Raw genomic sequence first — 20891 nt, forward strand, 5'->3', positions numbered from 1 at the left:
ATATATATATATATAAAAAGGCTTGGTTCATCTGGTGCCACTTATGAATGTCACCAAGATGACATGATGTCACTAGTTCGAAACACTTGAGGGGTGTTCTTTGCAGCAGTGGTATCACTAACTGGAAGCTTGCCAATGTGCAGTCGGTAAGTCGGTGGGTTCGGGGGAGGGGTGTTCAGGACAAAAAAAAATCTATCCTAAGAATTCCAATAGAAATGAATGCGTTTCCAAAACTGATAGGTTAATCAAGAAGTTGGAATTCATGCTTCTCAAAAAGATTCAAAGACAAAATTTCCCTTGGGAAAGGAGATGATTCCATGATCCTTGCAAATTAGATGAATAGGATGCTTTCTTCTCAACTGAAAGCCATACCTCCCCACTTATGAGCCCAAAACTAGCCCACCCCTCCTTAATTAGATATTACAGCAGTCTTGATGAACTTTTGTGTGGTTGTTATCTCCCTGTCATGAAATCAAAGACACCGTTGAGAATTATTAGAAAAGTAAAATTGAGGAATACACACACCTCACAAGAATGGATGACAAGTAGATTTGTTTTTTTTGTTCATTTTTCCTAAAACTGCAATCCTAGCCACAAAGTTGGTCTTTTATTGAGCATTTGAACAATAGCTTATAGAATAGCAAATATACCTTGTTTGATAGTTCACAAGAATAGAGCATATGGTCTGTTCTGTTGTGTGAGGGTGGAGTTCAACAAGTGAACGTAGTGCTTCGCTTGTTCATTGCTATGCAAACAATACCATTGCAACGAGTAATGTTTAAAATCATCTATACACCTAAAGGCGTGGAGTAAGATAATTCGACTCATTTTAGTGACTTCGGCCTATATAGGCCTAGGGCTAATCCCAATCAAGTGGAGTAAAACTCAAAATCAGTGACAAAATCAACTTCAGGAAAAACAACACCAACTTTGTGCTAACTGAAAAATCAATAGAAACTTATGGTGACAAATGAGAGCCATAGCTATACACACTGGAAATCACAAGGTTTTATTGAGAAGAAAATGACTAATTCATAATATGCAACCATGTCCCCGAACGCTACTAGCATGATAATCACGATAGTCTATTTGATAGGCGTAGACCTTTAGGTTGAGATCATGTATTTGCAACTGCATGATTCAATGCCCCCATAAACTATGGCCACAACTTGGTAGGTGATGTTATGTTGTAGTAGGGAGAAACCACTTTTTTTTTTTTTTGAATTTATAATCCGAAGAAACCACACTCAAAGACCTAATCACTCTGGCTCAGTCTGCCATATGGTCGGCGTGCCGGCTGCGTAAAACTCCAAGGCTAGGACCCCTGCCCCTGGTGCCCATGCTATGCATTGGCTTGCACAGAGGGGTGACACTCATGGGAATCGAACCTCGACTGCCCGTCTAGCAGCCAAGGCCCCACCCACTATGCCAACTCCCCATAGGGCAAGGAGAAAACGCTTGAACAGTAAAACCATGAGATCAGTTTGTTGCTATTAATTAGAGACACTCCCAACGCTTTAACATAGGTGCATATAATTCGCCAAGACATAATTTTTTTATGACGAGGAACCTTTGCCGAAGCGAGGAAAACCCTGGGTGGAGCCCATGATCACCTTGACTTACATGGCCCACCTCTGAAAGCTACATACACACCCATGCACCAGTGGGGTTTGATATGGTGCCTTCATCTCAGCATTCTCACAACCACCCCGCTGGCCACGCTGTGGTGGTTTATTCACCAAAATGATAAGCACATAAAAGGTATTTGTCATCCTCTTCTCCTGCAACTTGCCAACATTTCAACGATTTATTATGTGTTCAATATGAAGAGCACATTGGGCTTAATTAACCCAACTTACCTAACATAAGTCATTGGCCCTGCTGTCACCGGCTAATTTTTTTTTTCACCCGTGCAGTGTGTGAGTGCTAGACAAGCCTTAGAGGGTCATTGGCTTGACAGTCCACCTTGAATGTTGTAGACTAAAGCTCTTCATGAAGAGTGTTGAAGCATTTCAAGCAACACAGCACCGAAGAGGAGGCACTGCCCCACAAACCAATCTTGCGTTTCCTTTGCTATCGTTGTAGCATTATGGCCTAACAACGGCTGGGCCGAGGCCTTTCACACCTAGGATATCAACCCCGATATGCAGGTGAGAAAGACCCAAAGGTCCCCAGCTATAAAGGCCTGTGTTTGCTTAACTTTAGCAAGTGACACCAACCAAATCACTTATCGGTGATAGACATGCACCCGTTTAGCCCCTTGTGAGCATGAGAGGTTGGGCAGCATAGTGGCAAGGTGATGTAAATGAGTTGGTTTCAGTTTACTTGTATTGACAATCCCTACTAGGCTTTCATGAGTCTGACCCGTTTTATGGGGCTTTCAAGTGATGTATAATGTATAATTGTGGGGGTGAATGTGCAATGCTTGGGAAGTGTCAAGAGCCAGTCTTTTTCTTTCCTAGAGATAGTTTTGAAAAAATAATTAGTGTTATCAAAATACTTTGATATGTATGTTAACATTTATTAAGACTAAATTTAATCTTAATATTATTCACATTTTAATTCAGTTATGTCGATAGATTGTAGTGGAACCCCCCCAAAATGTTTAACCCAAAGAAAAATGTCGTTTTCGTTGTTTAAAAAAAAATTCTTTGAAAATTTCGGGTTGAAATTTTGGGGTGTTACACTTGCTACTATCGCTCAATATTTATGATGAACTAAGTGCCACAGGGTCTTAATCCTTGGTTTACGCCCTCTAAGGCACCATAAGCTTGCTTCGGTATCCACGTGTGTATCCTTGTAACTACTTTTTTATTTACTATATATATATAAATATACATATACTTTGCTTTGTATAATTTACTTAGCTCGATGCATAGTTTCATTCACCATTGTCTGCTTTACGTACTTTACTTTGTCATCGCGATGTTATGTGCACAGACTTCTGCTTTACATAATTTACTTAGTCTGATGCATGGTTTCATTCATTGGGCATTGCTTACGCAGTTTACTTAGCTTGATGCAAGGTTTCATTCATCGAGTCTTGCTTTACATACTTTACTTTGTCGGTACAATTCTCATAGGTTACTATGATGTTAGAGGACTATGTGTGCTTCATCCCCACCTCACGGAGGTTATAAAGATAGGCCTACCCGAGGATTCACTAGGTAGAGCTAAAAACTCTGTAGAGTAAGATTAGATGTTCCCTTTATTTTTAACTCAGGCGGCGTACACGGGCATAGGTTAGTATAAGGACTTTGTGTTCACCTCTCAATTGTTGCATTACAGGATTGATCGCATGAGATAGACCCAGTTAAGTCATAGGAAAGGAAAATAAAATACATAGCATAATAAATACTCATATGGTTGTTTCTGATCTGCTATACCCTCTATTATACTAGATGAGTTTAAAATAATCAAGAGAAACAACATATTAGATTCGTAGAGTCACTTTTATCATGTGCATAAACATTTAGATGTAGACATGCAAAATTTTTAAAGTTTACATATGTCATTGTATATGAGCATACATGTGAATGAAAAAAATATGTATATGATTATGTGATTGACCTGATGATTGAAGTCATGAACTTAATAGTAATGTGAGTTGCATGTGTGTGTGACACACGAGAAATGTCAAGAGAAAAAATAAGTGGTCATAAGAATTGATCTGTTACTTATAAAAATATAATAATGCATATCATACTCATGAGATAAACATGTTTATGCTTTTTTGAGAAAATATATATGAATGCTTTAATTGTCATAGATTGATATGTCCTATTGACTTAAAAAACATGTGCGTATAAAATATGTTGGGATAATCAAATGAGATTTTGACTTGCTTGTTATATGCAAAATTTTGAATGCATATGATATGATTGTAAATGACTCTTATGTCTTGATTTGTTTGAAAAACATGTGCGTATGTTTCATGTTAAATATGATCAATAAGATTTGACCTATTTACCTTATGCAGTTATATGTGAATTGTTTGATCATTATTCATTTATGTGAATGAATGCAATGCAAATGAATGTTATGATGTAGATTCTCTTGATCCTCATTTTATAAATGATGAGAATCTCATTATGGTTTTACTATTACAAACTTGATTTGTATTTTTCATGTTTGGTTTTGAGCTTTCTATAGGTACATTGTTAATTCCCTATAATATTACAGATGTCATCTTGGAAGATTAAAACGAAGGACAAGTTGTTGTGCACTTGAAGAAAGTACTTTTACCTATTACGATCTCTGGGGAATCCTGACTTTATTCTTTTTACAGACTTGTAAATATTAAACTTTATATTCTTGATCATTACTATTTCAATGACTTGTAAATATTTTTGAATGAGATAAACTTATGGATGTCATTTTTTTATGCAAAAATTAAAATGCAATTGAAAATATAAACTTTTATGTAACTCCTCAAATGTTTTAATCCTTAAATAAATTTTGTCTTTCACATTTTTATATATGAATTCCTCTAGAATAATAAATACAATTGGGTTGTATCTATTGAGGGTTATGTACTATATCTGATACTAGAAGCCTAATATACGCTCGTGCTTGTGCTCAGGCGGGCCATCCAATATTTGAAACAGTTGAAACGCTCTCTAGATAAACTCATTGACACATTAATGTTGGGAATCATATAAAACTTTATAACACATAAAAATTTTTAAATTTTCTCAAAATTTTGGGTTTTGATTTTTTTTTAAATGTTTAATTTTTGAGGGATGTTACACAATGATCCTTGAAAATTCTAGTGTTGCACTCCCTTCAAACTAACCACCCTAAGCAAAGAACAACCAGTATTGCCAAATAAGAAAGTCCCTTGCGAAGGACTCCCGATGCACAAAGATACAAAGCTGCTGCCAAGATAATTTAAATAAGGTTTGTAAGAAGGATCAATACCAGAATAAATGCGGGTTCGTTTCTAAAGCTGACCTGCAAAGGCAACAACTGCTTGTTGGTGAAACCCTGTAAAATCAATAATGACAGGGAGTGTACCTGAATTCGCCATAGTTCATGTAGGAAGTTCGGCGTTCTCCTCAGCCGGTCGACGCCCACAATGAGCCCAGGCCTTAGGTCGACGGTGAGCAGGACCCTTTCCGCAGCGTCCGAATGTGGAACAATATTTTGGCAGGGAAATGCTGCGAACACTCATCATCTTCGCAACCTCCTAACCCTTTATATAATGGGGGAATAAGGCAGTTACGTGAATGTGGACTCTCCACATTCACGTAACTCCCACCCACTAACCCCCATTATTTGGCCACTAATGTGACCCACTAATGGCTGTCAAACCGGGTCACACTGTGGGTTGGACCCAGAAACCCAAAATGTTCAACATTCTCCCACTTGACCCATTGACACCAAAAGTGTACTAAATCGAGGTGTATACAGTTATCTCGATTTAATTCTTTATGTGGGTTCACATGCCACCCTTTATCACAAGGATGAATCGTATGAGTCAAGGATATGAACACCCCTTTATGAAATGTCATATTTACATGTACTACGCTACAATTCACCTTCAGTGTTTAGGCATGTAAAGAAATTACCTTTATGAATAGGTTGGTCTCTTACCTATTCTATTGGTCCTTTAATATTGTTATTCTGCTATTCTCTCTAACCCATATGAGAGATTCTTTATGCAAAATCAACAATAACACAAAACCTTAGAGAATCAAAACATAAACACAAATGTGATCACATAATGTATTGTCATACATCAAAAGGAATAAAAAAGACCCATCCCCTTTACATGTTGAGAATACAATCCCGGTGCTAGCCCTTTAGTAAGGGGATCTGCAGTCATTTCCTTCGTCTCAATTGTATCAATACATACCAGATGATTCTCAGTCATTTCTTTAACAATAAAATATTTTAACTTCATGTGTCGACACGATGTTGAGCTCTTATTGTTATTTGAAAAGGACACGGCTGCTTCATTGTCACAAAAGATCTTTAGTGGTCTCTCAATAGAGTCCACTATACCAAGACCCATAATGAAGTTTCTTATCTAAATGGCCTGTGACGTAGTCTCGTATAGAGCAATAAATTCTGCCTTTATGGTATGAGCAGCAGTGGTAGACTGCTTTCCACTTCTCCATGAGACAGCACCACCCGCTAGAAGAAAAATGTATCCAGTAGTGAATTTTCTACTGTCAATACACTCTCCTAAGTCTACATCAGAGTATCCAACGACCTATAGGTGATCAGCTTTCCTGTAGGTCAACATATAGTCTTTCGTTCTTTGTAAATAGCGCATGACCTTCTTCGCTGCCTTCCAGTGCGCAATGCTTGGATTTGACTGATATCTACCAATCATTCCCAGAGCAAATGCTATATCAGGTCGAGTGCAAGTCTGCGCGTACTGTAAACTCCTAACTGCTGAAGCATATGGGACAACATCCATCTGAGCCTTCGCAATATCATCCTGAGGACAGTCCTTTAAGCTCAATTTATCCCCTTTCACTATAGGTGCTGAACTAGGAGAACAATTCTCCATCCTATATCTTTTAAGAACCTTAAGGATATAGGATTTCTGAGATAGGCCAAGGATACCCTTAGTTCTGTTACGACGGATCTCGATTCCAAGGACATAAGTGGCCTCTCCCATGTCTTTCATATCAAAATGAGAGGAAAGAAAGTCTTTTGTTTCATGTAAAAGACTCAAATCATTAGTTGCAAGAAGAATATCGTCAACATATAAAACCAAAATTATAAACTTACTCCCACTAGTCTTAATGTAAATACACTGATCAACAATGTTTTCAGTGAATTCAAAGTTCATTATTACCTGATTGAACTTCTTATACCATTGGCGGGAGGCCTGTTTAAGTCCATAAATTGACTTATTCAATTTGCAAACTAAGTTATTCGAGTCATCTATACTGAAACCAGGAGGTTGTTGCATGTATACCTCCTCATCCAGATCCCCATTCAGGAAGACAGTTTTCACATCCATCTGATACAGCTCTAAATCAAAATGAGCTACGAGGGTCATGATTATCCTTAATGATTCCTTAGTTGAGACAGGAGAAAAAGTCTCATTATAATCAATGTCCTCTATCTGTGTGAAACCTTTTGCAATAAGCCTAGCCTTGTACCTCTTTACATGACCTTTAGAGTCTATTTTGGTTTTATAAACCCATTTACAACCAACAGGTCTAACTCCATCAGGTCGAGGTACAAGATCCCACACTTGGTTCTTTGCCATAGAGTCAAGCTCTTCTTTCATGACATTAATCCAATGTGTTGATCTTTCACTTTCAATGGCTTTTGCAAATGTGAAGGGATCTTCATCAATGTCTATGAAATCATTTGACTCTTGTAAATACACCACATAGTCCGGATGGATAGCAAATTTCTTAATTCTGGTGAACCTCCATACAGGTGCTACAGGTGGTTTAAAATGAGCCTCTGTATCTTGTTGTTGTTGTATATCCTCATCAACAACCGGATCTAGTTGGGATTGATGTTCATTGACTGGACTTTCTCTTACATTACTCGAAGAAATAATGATAGAGAAAATTGAGTCTTTATTCTTAGCAGGTGAGAAACCTGAATCCTGCATTTCCTCAAAATCAATATTTTGAGATGCATCTATCCCAACAGAACCATTTTCAAGAAATCTTGCTTTATCTGTTTCCACTATCTGTGGTGTATGAGATGGACAATAAAACCTAAAGCCTTTCGATCTTTCTGGATAACCAATGAAGAAACCAGTAGTTGTCCTAGGATCAAAAGCTTTTATATGTGGGTTATACAATTTAGCTTCTGCTGGACATTCCCATATGTGCATATATGATAAAGAAGGTTTTCTACCTGTCCATAACTCGTAAGGAGTCTTTTGAACAACCTTCGTAGGAACCTTATTCAGAATATGCATTGTTGTCCTAAGAGCTTCACCCCACAAGGTCAAAGGAAGGTTTGAGTGATTCAACATCGATCAAACCATTTCTTTTAAGCGTACGGTTTCTCCTTTCAGCTACATCATTCTGGTAAGCACTACCAGGCATGGTATACTGAGGTACAATGCCTTCCTCTTTTAGAAACTGCGCTAATGGACCTTCCTTTTGTCCCATCTCAGTGAAACGACCATAATATTCGCCACCTCTATCTGACCTGACAACCTTAATAACTTCACCGGTTTGTTTCTCTACTTCTTTCTTGAAGTCCTTAAAAACCTGAAAGACTTCAGATTTTTCAGATAATAAGTAGAGATACATATACCGTGAGTAATCGTCTATAAAGGTGACAAAATATTTTTCACCCGTATAACACAGTGAAAAAGGGCCGCATACATCCGTATGCACTATTTCTAACTTTCCATTGCTGCGTTTGACATCTTTCTTATATGTGTTAGACTGCTTAGCCTTTATGCAGTCAACACATGACTCTATATTCGTAAAATCAAGGGATCCAAGGATTCCCTCTTTCACGAGTCTTTGGAATCTCTCTTTCGAGATATGTCCTAATCTTCGATGCCAAAGCAAATAGGATTGATCATCCTTTATGCCACATTTATTGCCAATCATTGTGTTCTTAATGGAATGAGATTCTTGAATTTGGAATTTGGTTCTTAATCGATACAAACCATCACACATATATGCAGAACCTATATTCATTGAATTTCTCATAATAATAAGTTCAGATTTTTCAAATTTAAATACAAAGTCAAACTTATCAAGTTTTGAAATTGAAATTAGGTTCCGACTATAAGATGGAACATAAAAAGTATCGACCAAATCCAATATAAATCCCGACTCCAACATAATTATGCAAGTCCCAACGCTTTTGACATGTGAACGCATCTTATTTCCTGAGAAGATGCTTCTTTCATGCTCCGTTGGTTCTCTTTTGTTCAGAAATGCCTGCAAAGAGTTGGCAATGTGCACCGTGGCACCAGAATCAATCCACCAACTATGCAATGGAACATGAATTAGATTGCACTCATGAGAAATGAATGACCTATTACCTTTATTTTTGAGCCACTTCTTGAACTTCAAACAGTCCACCTTCTTATGCCCTTTCTTTTTGCAGAATAAACACTTTATAGAAGGGCCTCCTAACTGGGATCTAGCTTTCGCCTGAGAGTTTGAACTCTCCCCAGTGGCTCTCTTCTGATTCTTCCTTTTGAAGAAGCTTTTCTTTGGCCTCGACCTCTGTTTATCCTTATAAGAGGCTATATGTGCACTTGGCACCCTCTCACCCTTCAATCTCTCTTCTTCCTCAACACACTTAGCCAATAGGTCATTAAAAGACCACTCATCATTATGTGTGTTGTAGAAGATTTTAAAGGGTCCATACTTAGTAGGTAACGAGGTTAAGATCAGATGGACTAAGAAAGAGTCAGAGATGGCGAACTTCATGTCATTCAGTTGAGTCGCAATATTCCTCATTTCCAAAATGTGCTGTCGGATGTGACTGTCACCAACATATTTCATAGACACTAATTTAAACATGAGCGTACTGGCCCTTGCCTTATTAGAAGTGACGAACTGAGCCTCAATGGCTCCCAGAAATTCCTTAACTGTCCTATAATGAGGAATGGTGCCTCGAATATTCTTAGCCACCCGAGATTGCAAAAGCAACAAGCTAAGTCTGTTTGAGCGCTCCCACTTTTCAGAGGCAGCCTTCTGATTGGCTGTGCTCTGCTCTGTAAGAGCGGGAGGTTCATCAATTCTAAGGGCCAGATCTAAATCCATATAGCCCAAAGTGAATAATACAATTTCTTTCCAATCAGAAAAATTTGATCCGTCTAAGATAGGGATACTACTTGAACCGTCGATATGAAAGGAACCTGATAAATCAAGGAACGAAAATGGAAAAACATTACTATTATTGCTCAGACGAGACTCGTGTTGAAAAGGTAAAAGTGAGACCCTTTAATCTCACCTTTTCTGAGACAAGCGTAGTTGAGCCATTATCATTTCACTTTGGTGAAAACGACAATACTCATATTTGCTCTGTCTCTTCAATTCTCAAGGAATTGACTTCATTTGGTGAAACTAGTAGATCATGAATCCAGAGGCAATTCAGCACTGTACCTTTGGGTACAAACATTCTTCATGGGCTGAAATACACATCTACTATCACACCCTGTGTAAATTTGGAACACAACGACCTACCTTTGGGTAGAATCGATGTTTCATAAATTAACACACAATCATAATTATGAATCTTAATACGGTCCAAAGAATCCTTAATTAACACGACTCAGATCACTTTGGTGATTACATGAATCGGTCAACCAAGATCTTTTACCGAAAATCCTATTCGTATTATAGAGCACGCCCATGCACACATTTTAATGCATGTATATTCATGACATAATACAAGTTCATACTTCAACAAATATGCATAAACTAATTGTCATGAATTTAGTTATAATTCATGCTTAAAATTATCATGCACAACTTAACCAACACAAAATACATGAATTAACATGCATAAGTCATGCATTATTCAAAATAAATACTTTATAAAGCATGAAAAATAACAAAAACATGCTTATATGGGTAAAACCTAAGGTCCTCAAGTAGGAACCGGTCTAAAAACACTCTGAACCGGTCTGAAACCGCCCTGAACCGGTCATCTAAGAGTCCGAACCGGTTCTAAACCTTATAAATCGATACTTAATATGAACAAAAGTTCATAAACCCTATAACCATATGCCAAAATCTCTGTATTTCTTTATATTTATGAAAACAGAGTCTCAGCATCTCGGAACCAGTGAAAAACTGGAAAGAACCGGTCAAAAACAGCTTCGAACCAGTTCCGAAAGGGGTCAGATCAGGTTCTTGATCCGATTTAGTCTCAATAGTGTTTGGATCCTACATTACATGGATCCAATCCGGTTTAAATGGGATCCGGGTCTGACTCGACCCAAACTTAATACGGGTCGGACCCGGCCCGAACTAAAAACCCGGGTTAGACCCGGTCCAAAACAGACCCGAGTCGGACCCGGTCCATAACAGAACCGGGTTAGACCCGGTCCTAAATGGACCCCGGGTTCGACCGGGTCTAAACCGGATCTCGGGTACGGCCCGATCCATAACAGAACCGGGTTAGACCCGGTCCTAGATGGACCCGGGTTCGACCCGGTCCAAAACGGACCCCGGATACGACCCAGTCCAAACCGGATCCCGGGTACGACCCGATCCATAACAGAACTGGGTTAGACCCGGTCCTAAATGGACCCCGGGTACGACCCGGTCCAAACCGGACCCTGGGTACGACCCGGGTCTTAATGGGTCCGGATCCAAGAGAAAGACCCGATTCTTTCCGGATCAGATCCAGACCCGGTACCATTATGGGTCCGAGTCAGATCCAAAAAGTGAATAGCAGACCCGATCCACCCAAAAGGGTTTGGATCGGGTCTTCTCGCCGGACCCAATCCGGTCCCTTTATAAAAATGAAACAGAAACCCGATAATTTTTAGGGAAACCGAAAAGGGGTTTCCACCCTTTTCAGTTCCACGGCGACCCACGTCGCCGTCACGACGACCCACGTCGCCGTCACGACGACTAACGCCGGTTGCCGACGACCTGTGTCACCCCACGGTGACGCCGATCCGGCGACAACCCCCTCGGCTCCAATAGTTCCAGACAGCGGCTGCCATTTCCGGATGCCCTAAAATCCACCGGCGACATCCCAGCGGCGCCAGCAAGGCCATCGGCGAACGACGGCACCCTACGGCGGCGTGCTATTGCCGGCACCGGCTACCGACTGGAATCGCCTGCAGACGCCCAGGTGACAGCGACTCCATTTCAGCCTGATGGAACGCCAGACAGAGAAAAAAAGGGGGTTTTGACAAACCCCAGACGCCGACCATCCGACGTTCAACCCCGGCAACACCTCCGGCATATGCCGACCACCCTGCAACCCGACGATGCAGGGAATTTTAGGTGACGGCTCCGGCGATGATCCCGGCGACGGCAAAAACCTCCATGCAGCCCAAAGTCCACAGGTATAAAACGATCATTTTTTTATGAGGTTTGCCTGAACCGGGAAATAGATGTCGCCCTTTTCGGCGACAGTAGCCGGTGAAGACTGTCTTCCCACGGCGACAATTTGCAGCTTACCGGTGGTTGTCGCCCCACGGCGACTCCACCGACGCCAAATCGTCGAAACGGCCTACACCGCCACACGCAGCGGAAATGCGTGGCAGTGTGGGCCCATAACCCAATGTTGGCGAAACCCTGTAAAATCAACAATGACAGGGAGCGTACCTGAATTCGCCATAGTTCGTGTAGAAAGTTCGGCGTTCTCGTCAGTCGGTCGACGCCCATAATGAGCCCAGGCCTTAGGTCGACGGTGAGCAGGACCCTTTCCACAGCGTCCGAATGCGGAACAGTATTTTGGCAGGGAAATGCTGCAGACACTCATCATCTTCGCAGCCTCCTAACCCTTTATATAATGGGGGAATAAGGCAGTTACGTGAATGTGGACTCCACCCACTAACCCTCATTATTTGGCCACTAATGTGACCCACTAATGGCTATCAAACCGGGTCACACTGTGGGTTGGACCCAGAAACCCAAATGTCCAACACTGCTGACTATGTTGAAGCCCCTCATTGACAGGTTTTCATGAGTCAAAACGCCATCCATAATCACTAACCATGCGAAGAGATTCGATATATTTGGTGAGCCCCAAGACCACATGACATCCATGGGCAATGGGTCCATACCAACCTCGCCAAACGCATCGGTCAAGAGCTGATGTTGAGTGAGACTAAGTACAAGTGTCTGAGAAGAGCAGCGATCAACCATGTTTTTGTATGATGCTGATTTTTTTTCCCTTTCATTACTACTTACTATCACTTGCTTTACAATATTCACAAGATTGTGCATATGTTGGTATATTGGACGCACTTGCCATATGGAGCTTGCCGATACATAGTGTTCATGCATGTTAAGGCATGACGTTGTTTCTTCCTTTTCTTTTTTTTCATTACTACTTACTGCCATTCTCTTTGTGATCCTAAGTCCTAACCGAGAAATCAGGTATGGCCCATTCCATCCCAAAAATGGAGGGTGATCAGGTTCAGCAGCACACTGAAAGTGTGCAATTACATTGCACCTGATCCTTTCTGGAATAATATTTTTCTCCATTGGTGAATTATGCTAACATTTTTTGTTATTTTCAGTTTTTTTTTATTTGTTTAGGTCATCATCAGATTTTTACTTGAGAAGCTTACACATATAAAGATAACTTCATTTTGTTTTGAACATGACATACAACTTGAATTTAAGCTCTTTTAAACCATGTTTATTTATTTCCTCTTTTTTTTTTATAGGAGGTTATCTCTCTTCTTGATAGTGTATTCAACGGGTTAGATCAGGTGACAAATTCAATTCAATCGTAATTTCATGCTCTAGCTGAATCATTTGTTTTTTTTAGTGTGCAATATAATTGCACAAATATTTGTGCATTAAGCACTTGATCACCCTCCATCTTGAGGACAGGGTCTGTCAGTTGTGGGGCCCAAGCCCTGATGGAGGGCAATAAGTTGCTTAATGCACAAATTTTGTGCCATGTGATTCCACTAGATCCGGACTCTATTTCACAACCCTTGAAACTTACTATGAAAAACTAGTCGTTGAGACCTTTTTTTTTATATTTACATGGAGAAACCACCTCTAAGACTGACTTGGCTTGCCCCACTTTGGTCGCTGTCCTGACAGCATAAAACTCTGTGGTCTTACCCCTTGCCCCCAGGGAGTCGTCAGGCTTCGGCTTGCGCAAAGGGTGACACCCATGAGATTTGAACCTAGACCACATGCTTAGCGGCCTAGGTCCCATCCCACTACGCTGAACCCCAACCTTTGAGGCGAGTTGTTGAGACTTGAGATTGGTTTCCTCGAGACCAAGAGTGGAAATAACTTTCAAAGGTATGTTTTCTTGCCCGTGAAAATACCATGTATTTTTTGCTCATTCTACTTCAAGAAAATGGATAACATGTTTGCAAAGCTGTAAAAACTTTCTCACCTAAGAAAAGATATTCCGCTTTCTCTGGTGAGAAAGCGGTTCACGGGCTTTGCAAGTGTGGCCCTAATTCCTGGCAGAATCAGAGATACCAGATCCCTATGATCCTACGGAAAAAGAAAAACTTCCCACCCCCATTTCCAAGAAATCCCCACCTAAAAACCGAACACCCAATTCTAAAGAGACCACAGGAAATGCTGAACAAAGAAATTCGGGTATTTGCCTAATTGAGGCAAAAGTTTGGGGGTTCATTTGAAAAGTATAGAACTGTGATTAAAAAAAGGAAAAAGTTTGTTAGAGTATTGGGAGATGACCATATGAATGTAATAACAAGGGCATCTAGCAAGTAGTAAACTGGTTTTCTGAAAGCAAAACTAGGTGGCTCCCTATAAAATTTGAGGGAGGATGGTGCAATGTGATTGCACTCTTTTAGTGTGCTGCTGCACCTAATCACCCTCCATCTTTGGTATACAGCCTGTCAGCTGTGGGGCCCAACAGCAGATGGTGGGTGATCAGGGGCAGCAGCATACTTAAAGTGTGCAATCACATTGCACCCAATCTCAATTCATAAAATTTTACATGACCCAAGGTGATTATCTTATCCAAATGCTAGGATGCATTTGTATCCAAACGTTCAGCCAATGGGCCTTCTTACTTATAGTTGTCCTTTTCCTTACAGCACCTTTTTGATATATCTCAAGACGATTAACCAGACTTTTCTTTCTAGCACCTTATCTTCTCACCACCATGTTGAAGTGTGTGGAACTCACAGCAATTCCTGCACTGCCTTCAGTCTGCTGGAAGCGTGATGCTTCAACACCAAGAGTGAAAATATCCCCAGCAGCAAGAGAAACACCAAAGGTTGCCATGAAACTAGATGGAACACTTTGCCAGGCTAGACGGCGTGTTTTGTACGATGACGGCGACGATGGCCATGAATATGGCCATAATGAACAGATCTCCATGCTTGAAACCTACAGCCAATCTGCTAGGAATGAGGTCCTTTTGGTTCAGGCACTGGTAGATGATCAGGAAGAAGATATCCTCATATTCAAGGTATTGAATTTCACATGAATTTGATTTTTATTTTTTTTGCTTTTTATTGGGCATTTTGGCAAAGTTAGTTTTCATTAGTTATCAGGCTAAAAGCATAATATTTTTCAAAATAGGTGATATTGTGAAAATATTGCAATTTTGAAGAATATCGCCCTACTAAAATTTGCAATAAAATCATGGTATTTTCAAAATACTGGTGATATTTGTCTTCAAGAGTTTGAGCTCATACCAGTGCAGGCTCGGTCCATGTTTCTTTAAACAAGAATATATTGAAAGCCTTTCTTTTCTGCATTTATTACACGGCTAAGCTGGTGCCCGGCAAGTCCTACCGAAATATCACCTTATATTGGGACGTTGCAAGTTCGAATCCCAAAGGTATATGGTTGTGTAACTGGTAGCGGTCTGACTAACCCCAGCTTTCTATGTCGAAAAAAAACTTGAACTATTTGTGCACAACAACAATGCAATATGGATCCTGTACCATCAATTCTAAAATCGAAAGATCACTCACAGGGATCCACCAGGATCTAGGAACCTAAGCTGGGTGTGTGTCTGGACTTGATCTGAGAGTGCAGATCATGTGCAATCACATTGCATACAAAAAGTGACCGCCCTCCATCTCATTGTTGGGCTCCACATCTGACAGGCTGTAACCAGAGATGGAGGGCAGTCAGGTACAGTGGCACACATTTGGTGTGCAATTTGATTGCACCTGATCTGGTTTGTTGGATAAGGAATACACGCTAGGAATGCAAACGGATCAGACACAGGCTGATCCAAATTCAAATCTAAATTATGAGCAATACATCCCAATTCAAATCCAGATCTTACCGAGATCTGATGAGGTAGAGTTGAATCAAGATCCTAATTTTATATGGTATCACCAGATCCTGTTGGATAGGATTTAATCTGGATCTGAATGTATATCAGAGGGAAATGCTGATCATGATCAGAACCAGAATCTAAAAAAATTGGCTGCATATGTCCCAATCTCATCTAATTACACATTCGGGGTCTTATTTTGAGATCTGTATACATCCATGAAAATATCTTATTCGCGTCAGAGGTCCGTTCGAATCCTACCCATTTGCACTCAATACAAACTGGACCAACTTTGATGGCTTTCAGTACTTTTGGCCAGGAAATATAATCCCATTGGGTCAAACCCAGATCCAGGTCAGATTTCATTCTCTCAGCCCATAGCTAACTTGGTACCTGGCACCCAAAACCATGTCCTAGCGTTTGGTTCTGGACTGGGGTTCGATCCATTCACAGCCCCACTTAGGCATCTACATCTGTGTGCTAATTAACATTTCTACAACTTTGTTGTTACCTCAGTTAATAAATGAATTACTTATATATATATATATATATATATATATATATATATATATATATATATATATATATATATATATAGAGAGAGAGAGAGAGAGAGAGAGAGAGAGAGAGGTCACTAAAATTCTTTAGTGTGAACTATTTCTGATGCGTGAGAGTTTGTTTTGTCAAATCCTCAGGGATTTTCGTCTTCCTTATCAGACAGCACATCACCTGATCCCTCAAGAAGCGTTCTACCAGCTAGAGCAGTTATAAAGACCATTCAAAGGATCAAAGGACCCTTTGACCCCTCAAACGTGGAATACATACAGAAAAACATCACTTGGGAAGATTTCAAAAACCTCTTGCTCAGTAAGCAAGTTTAGCTCTCTCTATGGCATCTCTCCCTCCTTTTATTTTACAAACAAAATTAAGACATTGCATTATATTTTTTCTAAAAAAAAAAAATCAAAAATAAAATGAGAGAAGAAAGAATGGACTTACACTCTAGATGATCTCACGTCGTATACGTCTTTTTCTTGATGGGATTCCATTTTTATTGCAGCATGGGTAGAAACCGAGTTAACAAAGGGAAAGATCGATCGGTTGTAGGGAAAGAAGTGTCGGTCATCGACCTACAAAATGGGCATTATGCTAAATGAAACAAGATATTTGGTTTTTGGTATTTTTTTTCAAAATTCCAACTCATAGATGTATTCAGCTTGATTGATTTACTAGAAATAGACACTTGGATAATGTATTTTGGATGAAAAAATGGTATTTGGAGACTCGAAAACTTATGGAAATTGTAGGACATTGATTTTTGAAACCTAATAAAAAGCTATCCATGCATCGAAATCAAATGCTCCAAGGAGTGATTCCTATAAAAACAAGCATGTAGATCACATCTATAGTCCAAATTTCAAGAAAAATACCGAAAATCCAATAACATGTTTCATTTAGCACCATGCCCATTTTGTGGGTTTCTATTTTCCATATATATAATTTTGATTTCTCATTTGGCACTCCAAATCTGCCCAAAGGTCAACAGAAAAAAAAAATTTAAAATCATTTTGAGGGAAATTTTGCAATCAATGAAGAAAGTTCTTTTGGGAAGCTTAGGAAAAAATATTTACATATATAAGAAATCAAAACTATATTAATATAAAACGTAGAAAGTAGAAACGTGTTTATTGAGTTAATATTATGGAAAAAGTGATATTTTAAAAAGGGGAATATATCATCTTGTGAGAATATCACGATGTCAGCGATATTTGTTAGATAAGGATATACTTGGTAATTTCTAGTCTGAACTAGGAAACTTTAGTTGACAAAAATTAGAAACCAATTTGTGCTGATCGTCATTGGTGTATGCAATTTGTGGAAAATCTAAAGACTCTTGACTCCAATAATCGTACTTCCAATTGATATTTATAACAGTTAAAGGCCATGACACAGTGACACACATAAAAAAGACACGTGACACGTGACACGTGACACGTGACACTGGACACGTAACACGGGACACGGGACACGGGACACGGGACAAAGGACACAGGATTATTATGTAACTTCCCAGTCAGAGAAGTATACAAGGGGACACGATACGGGTTTAAGTTGGTGCATTCTTGTGGCATAGGTTAAAGATGATAATCTAGGAACCTCTTTACGTATTTGTCCAAATGAACTTGATCTAGGACATGTACAAACGGATCATGTATAGGAAAGATCATGGTTGATCCGAATTAATGTGGATCCAAATTTTTTGTAAACCTTAAGCTGTATTGTAAAGATTCCATCAAGTACAGTTGAATCTGGATTTGAATTTATCATGGTGATTCTGAATCCAATAAAAGGTTGAAAACATGCATTTTATGTGTAAAAATCAGAATCTGAACAAAGATCCAACAGTAAATCTCAATCCCTATCAAAGTCCAGATCTGAAAAATAGTCTTATCAGATACGCTGAATCTGATCTAGCTAGATACACACATAGATTCTGTTTTGATATCCACATAAAAAACTAGTGGGATTTGTTTTAGAGGTCCCCACCAAACCTGATCCATTAGCACCCTAGTTAGAAACCCTTAAGAGTTCAAAAGATAAGTCTTTTTTAAGGACACTCTTTTCCACAAAGCAATCCAAGAAAATCCACATGGAAATCAATGTGTTGAAAACAGAAAAGTAAGCTTAAAAACTTAGGGTTATCACAGATTGATCTTCTAAAACAGATCTTAATTGGAAAAAGAAAGGCTTCCCAATCATTAATTAGGAGAAATTTGGTTTGGTATCTGATGTTGAATAAACGGCCTTGAGTTCATAACAAACAGATTTGGACAGACAGAAAAGGAAAAAAACTGTCATTAACATTGGAATTGAACTTTGGATTTTTTTTTTTAATCAAGCCAGGGGAGAAGGCCCCCTTTCTGTGGCCCTCAATTAGGGATGGCAGTGGGGCGGGGCGGGGCGGGGCAGGGGACAAGGTCTCCACCCCCGCCCCGCCTCAAGATTTTATCCTCCATCCCCGGCGGGGAATGGATTTTATCCTCCATCCCCGCTTTCATCCCCGTTTCATGTCCTCCATCCCCGGTTCAAACGGGGATGAGGCGGGGGCGGGGATCGGGGCGGGGCGGGGAAAGTGCATGTCCATCCCCGCCTCCACCCCCTGACGGGGATGGATATTAACCTTCGTCCCCGCCTCCATCCCCGTTTCATACCCTTCATCCCCGGTCCAAACGGGGCGAGGCGGGGCGGGGCCCTGCTTTCCCCCGGTCCACTGCCATCCCTACCCTCAATGTTTTTTTTTAAGCATTGAGGACAGGATAAGAGTACAATAGTAGTTTTTAAGTTTGGCTGTTTCTTTAGATTAGGTATTTACTTAGAGCTAGGGTTTATCGCCAAAGTCTTCAGCTTCACATGCTTTGGAAGGTTCTTGCCGGCTAAACTAACCAAATTGGGTGGGGCTTCTTAGTGAGACAGGGTGACAAACACATGAGGTCGGCTGTCAATGAGCCCTACTTCACATGCACCCTGTAATATGTGCCTACACAATGGAGTGGGATCCACGGTTCGAGGTAGGGATGCAAATGGGTCAGATCTAGGATGGAGGTTTTGTAATTTTTGGCTGCTCCGAATATGACTGGATCCAACTCTCTCATGTATTTAACTGTTCTAGATCCGACCCATTTGCATCTCTAGTTTGATGATCTATTCACAGGCATGAGTGTCACCAGGTCAGACTCTCTGGCCAAGGCCCATTAGGGTCCGACAGACCCAACCCAGACTCAGGCTCGCCAAATCCCATCATGACTCGTGTTTGATTCGGGTTGGACCTGGGTCTTATCAGGACAAGGCCTAGGTGGGTTCAGTTGAACCCTTTAAGGCGACAACTAGTATACGGGGTGGGCTCGATTGAATTATATTGTTTTGGCCTTGCCAGTTTACTTGTTGGGTGAAGTCGAGCCTAACTGTTATGGGACTTGTGCTGCACATGGCAGCCCAAACTCGGTCCGAGTGAGGTACCCGACCCGATGGCCACCCTTATCTCATGATCGTGATTTTTTTTTTATGACGGAAAACCTTTGCTGAAGCGAGGAAAACCCTTGGTGAGGCCCCGCGATCACCCTGCCTTATGTGGCCCACCTCCAAAAGCGGACACATTCATGCGCCAGCAGAGTTTGAACTGGTGCCTTCATCTCAGCACTCTCGTAACCACCCTGCTGGCCATGCGGGCAAACCCATGGTGGTTTCCTCATGACGACTTTCTTAAAAGAGGCAGAAGAAGGTCACCCACAATATTGTAATTCAAAATACCATATTGGAGTTGGTAATATGTCTTCAACCTCAAATAATATCTCCTAATTCACTATCAAATATAGCTTTGGATTTTTCATTGGGATTATACATATGACTAATCTAGTGATTATGCCTCAGTGACCAAGCTGCTATTCGATCAAGATGACTATATAATAAAGATTTTTTAGTGAAATTTATGATTTTTTATGATACATATCTCACTTTGGGCTGGATTGATAGGGGTTACTATATTATACTTACAACCTTGCTTTTATAGTACTTAGTTATATCATGAGATTTTAATATTAAATTATTTTTTTTCATGCATGACATGCTTTATTATGAAAATCATACTATTATTTATCATGCTTGGATTTGTAATGCCTACTCATGTATTGAGTGTATTAAAATCTTTTTCTTATGTGTTCTTTTTTTTAATATTTACACAAAGCCAGGATCAAAGGCCTAGTTGCGTTGGCTATGCCTGTCATACTTACGGTTGTTGTCTTGACAGCATAAAACTCCGTGGGCTTACACCTCTTACACCTTGCTCGTAAGGAGTCGCCAGGCTTTCTCTTATGCAAGGGGTGACACCCATAAGACTTGAACCTAGATTGCCTTCCTAGCTGTCTAGGCTCCATCCCATTATGCCAAACCCTTTTGGGGGTGATGCATGTGAAATTGGCTTACATTCTTTTTATTTTTTACTTGTTATG

At 40.2% G+C, this 20891-nt stretch overlaps 1 protein-coding gene across 2 annotated transcripts; it reads left to right on the forward strand.

The window, feature by feature from the left end:
- The first annotated feature begins 14710 nt into the window (after positions 1-14710).
- On the forward strand, positions 14711-20329 carry LOC149812331 (uncharacterized). Of its 2 annotated transcripts, none has more exons than XM_089993389.1 (3): positions 14711-15063; positions 16581-16752; positions 19971-20329. In XM_089993389.1, the coding sequence occupies exons 1-3, from the start codon at positions 14755-14757 to the stop codon at positions 20135-20137; spliced, it is 648 nt and encodes a 215-aa protein (XP_089849515.1). In that variant the 5' UTR covers positions 14711-14754; the 3' UTR covers positions 20138-20329. The 2 variants fall into 2 exon arrangements, with proteins under 2 accessions (XP_089849515.1, XP_089849516.1); XM_089993390.1 differs by having other exon boundaries at positions 16946-20090.
- The last annotated feature ends 562 nt before the right edge of the window (positions 20330-20891 follow it).

This window comes from Nuphar pumila, chromosome 17 (assembly GCF_984573655.1).
Source record: "Nuphar pumila chromosome 17, dmNupPumi1.hap1.1, whole genome shotgun sequence".
NCBI classification, from domain to species: domain Eukaryota; kingdom Viridiplantae; phylum Streptophyta; class Magnoliopsida; order Nymphaeales; family Nymphaeaceae; genus Nuphar; species Nuphar pumila.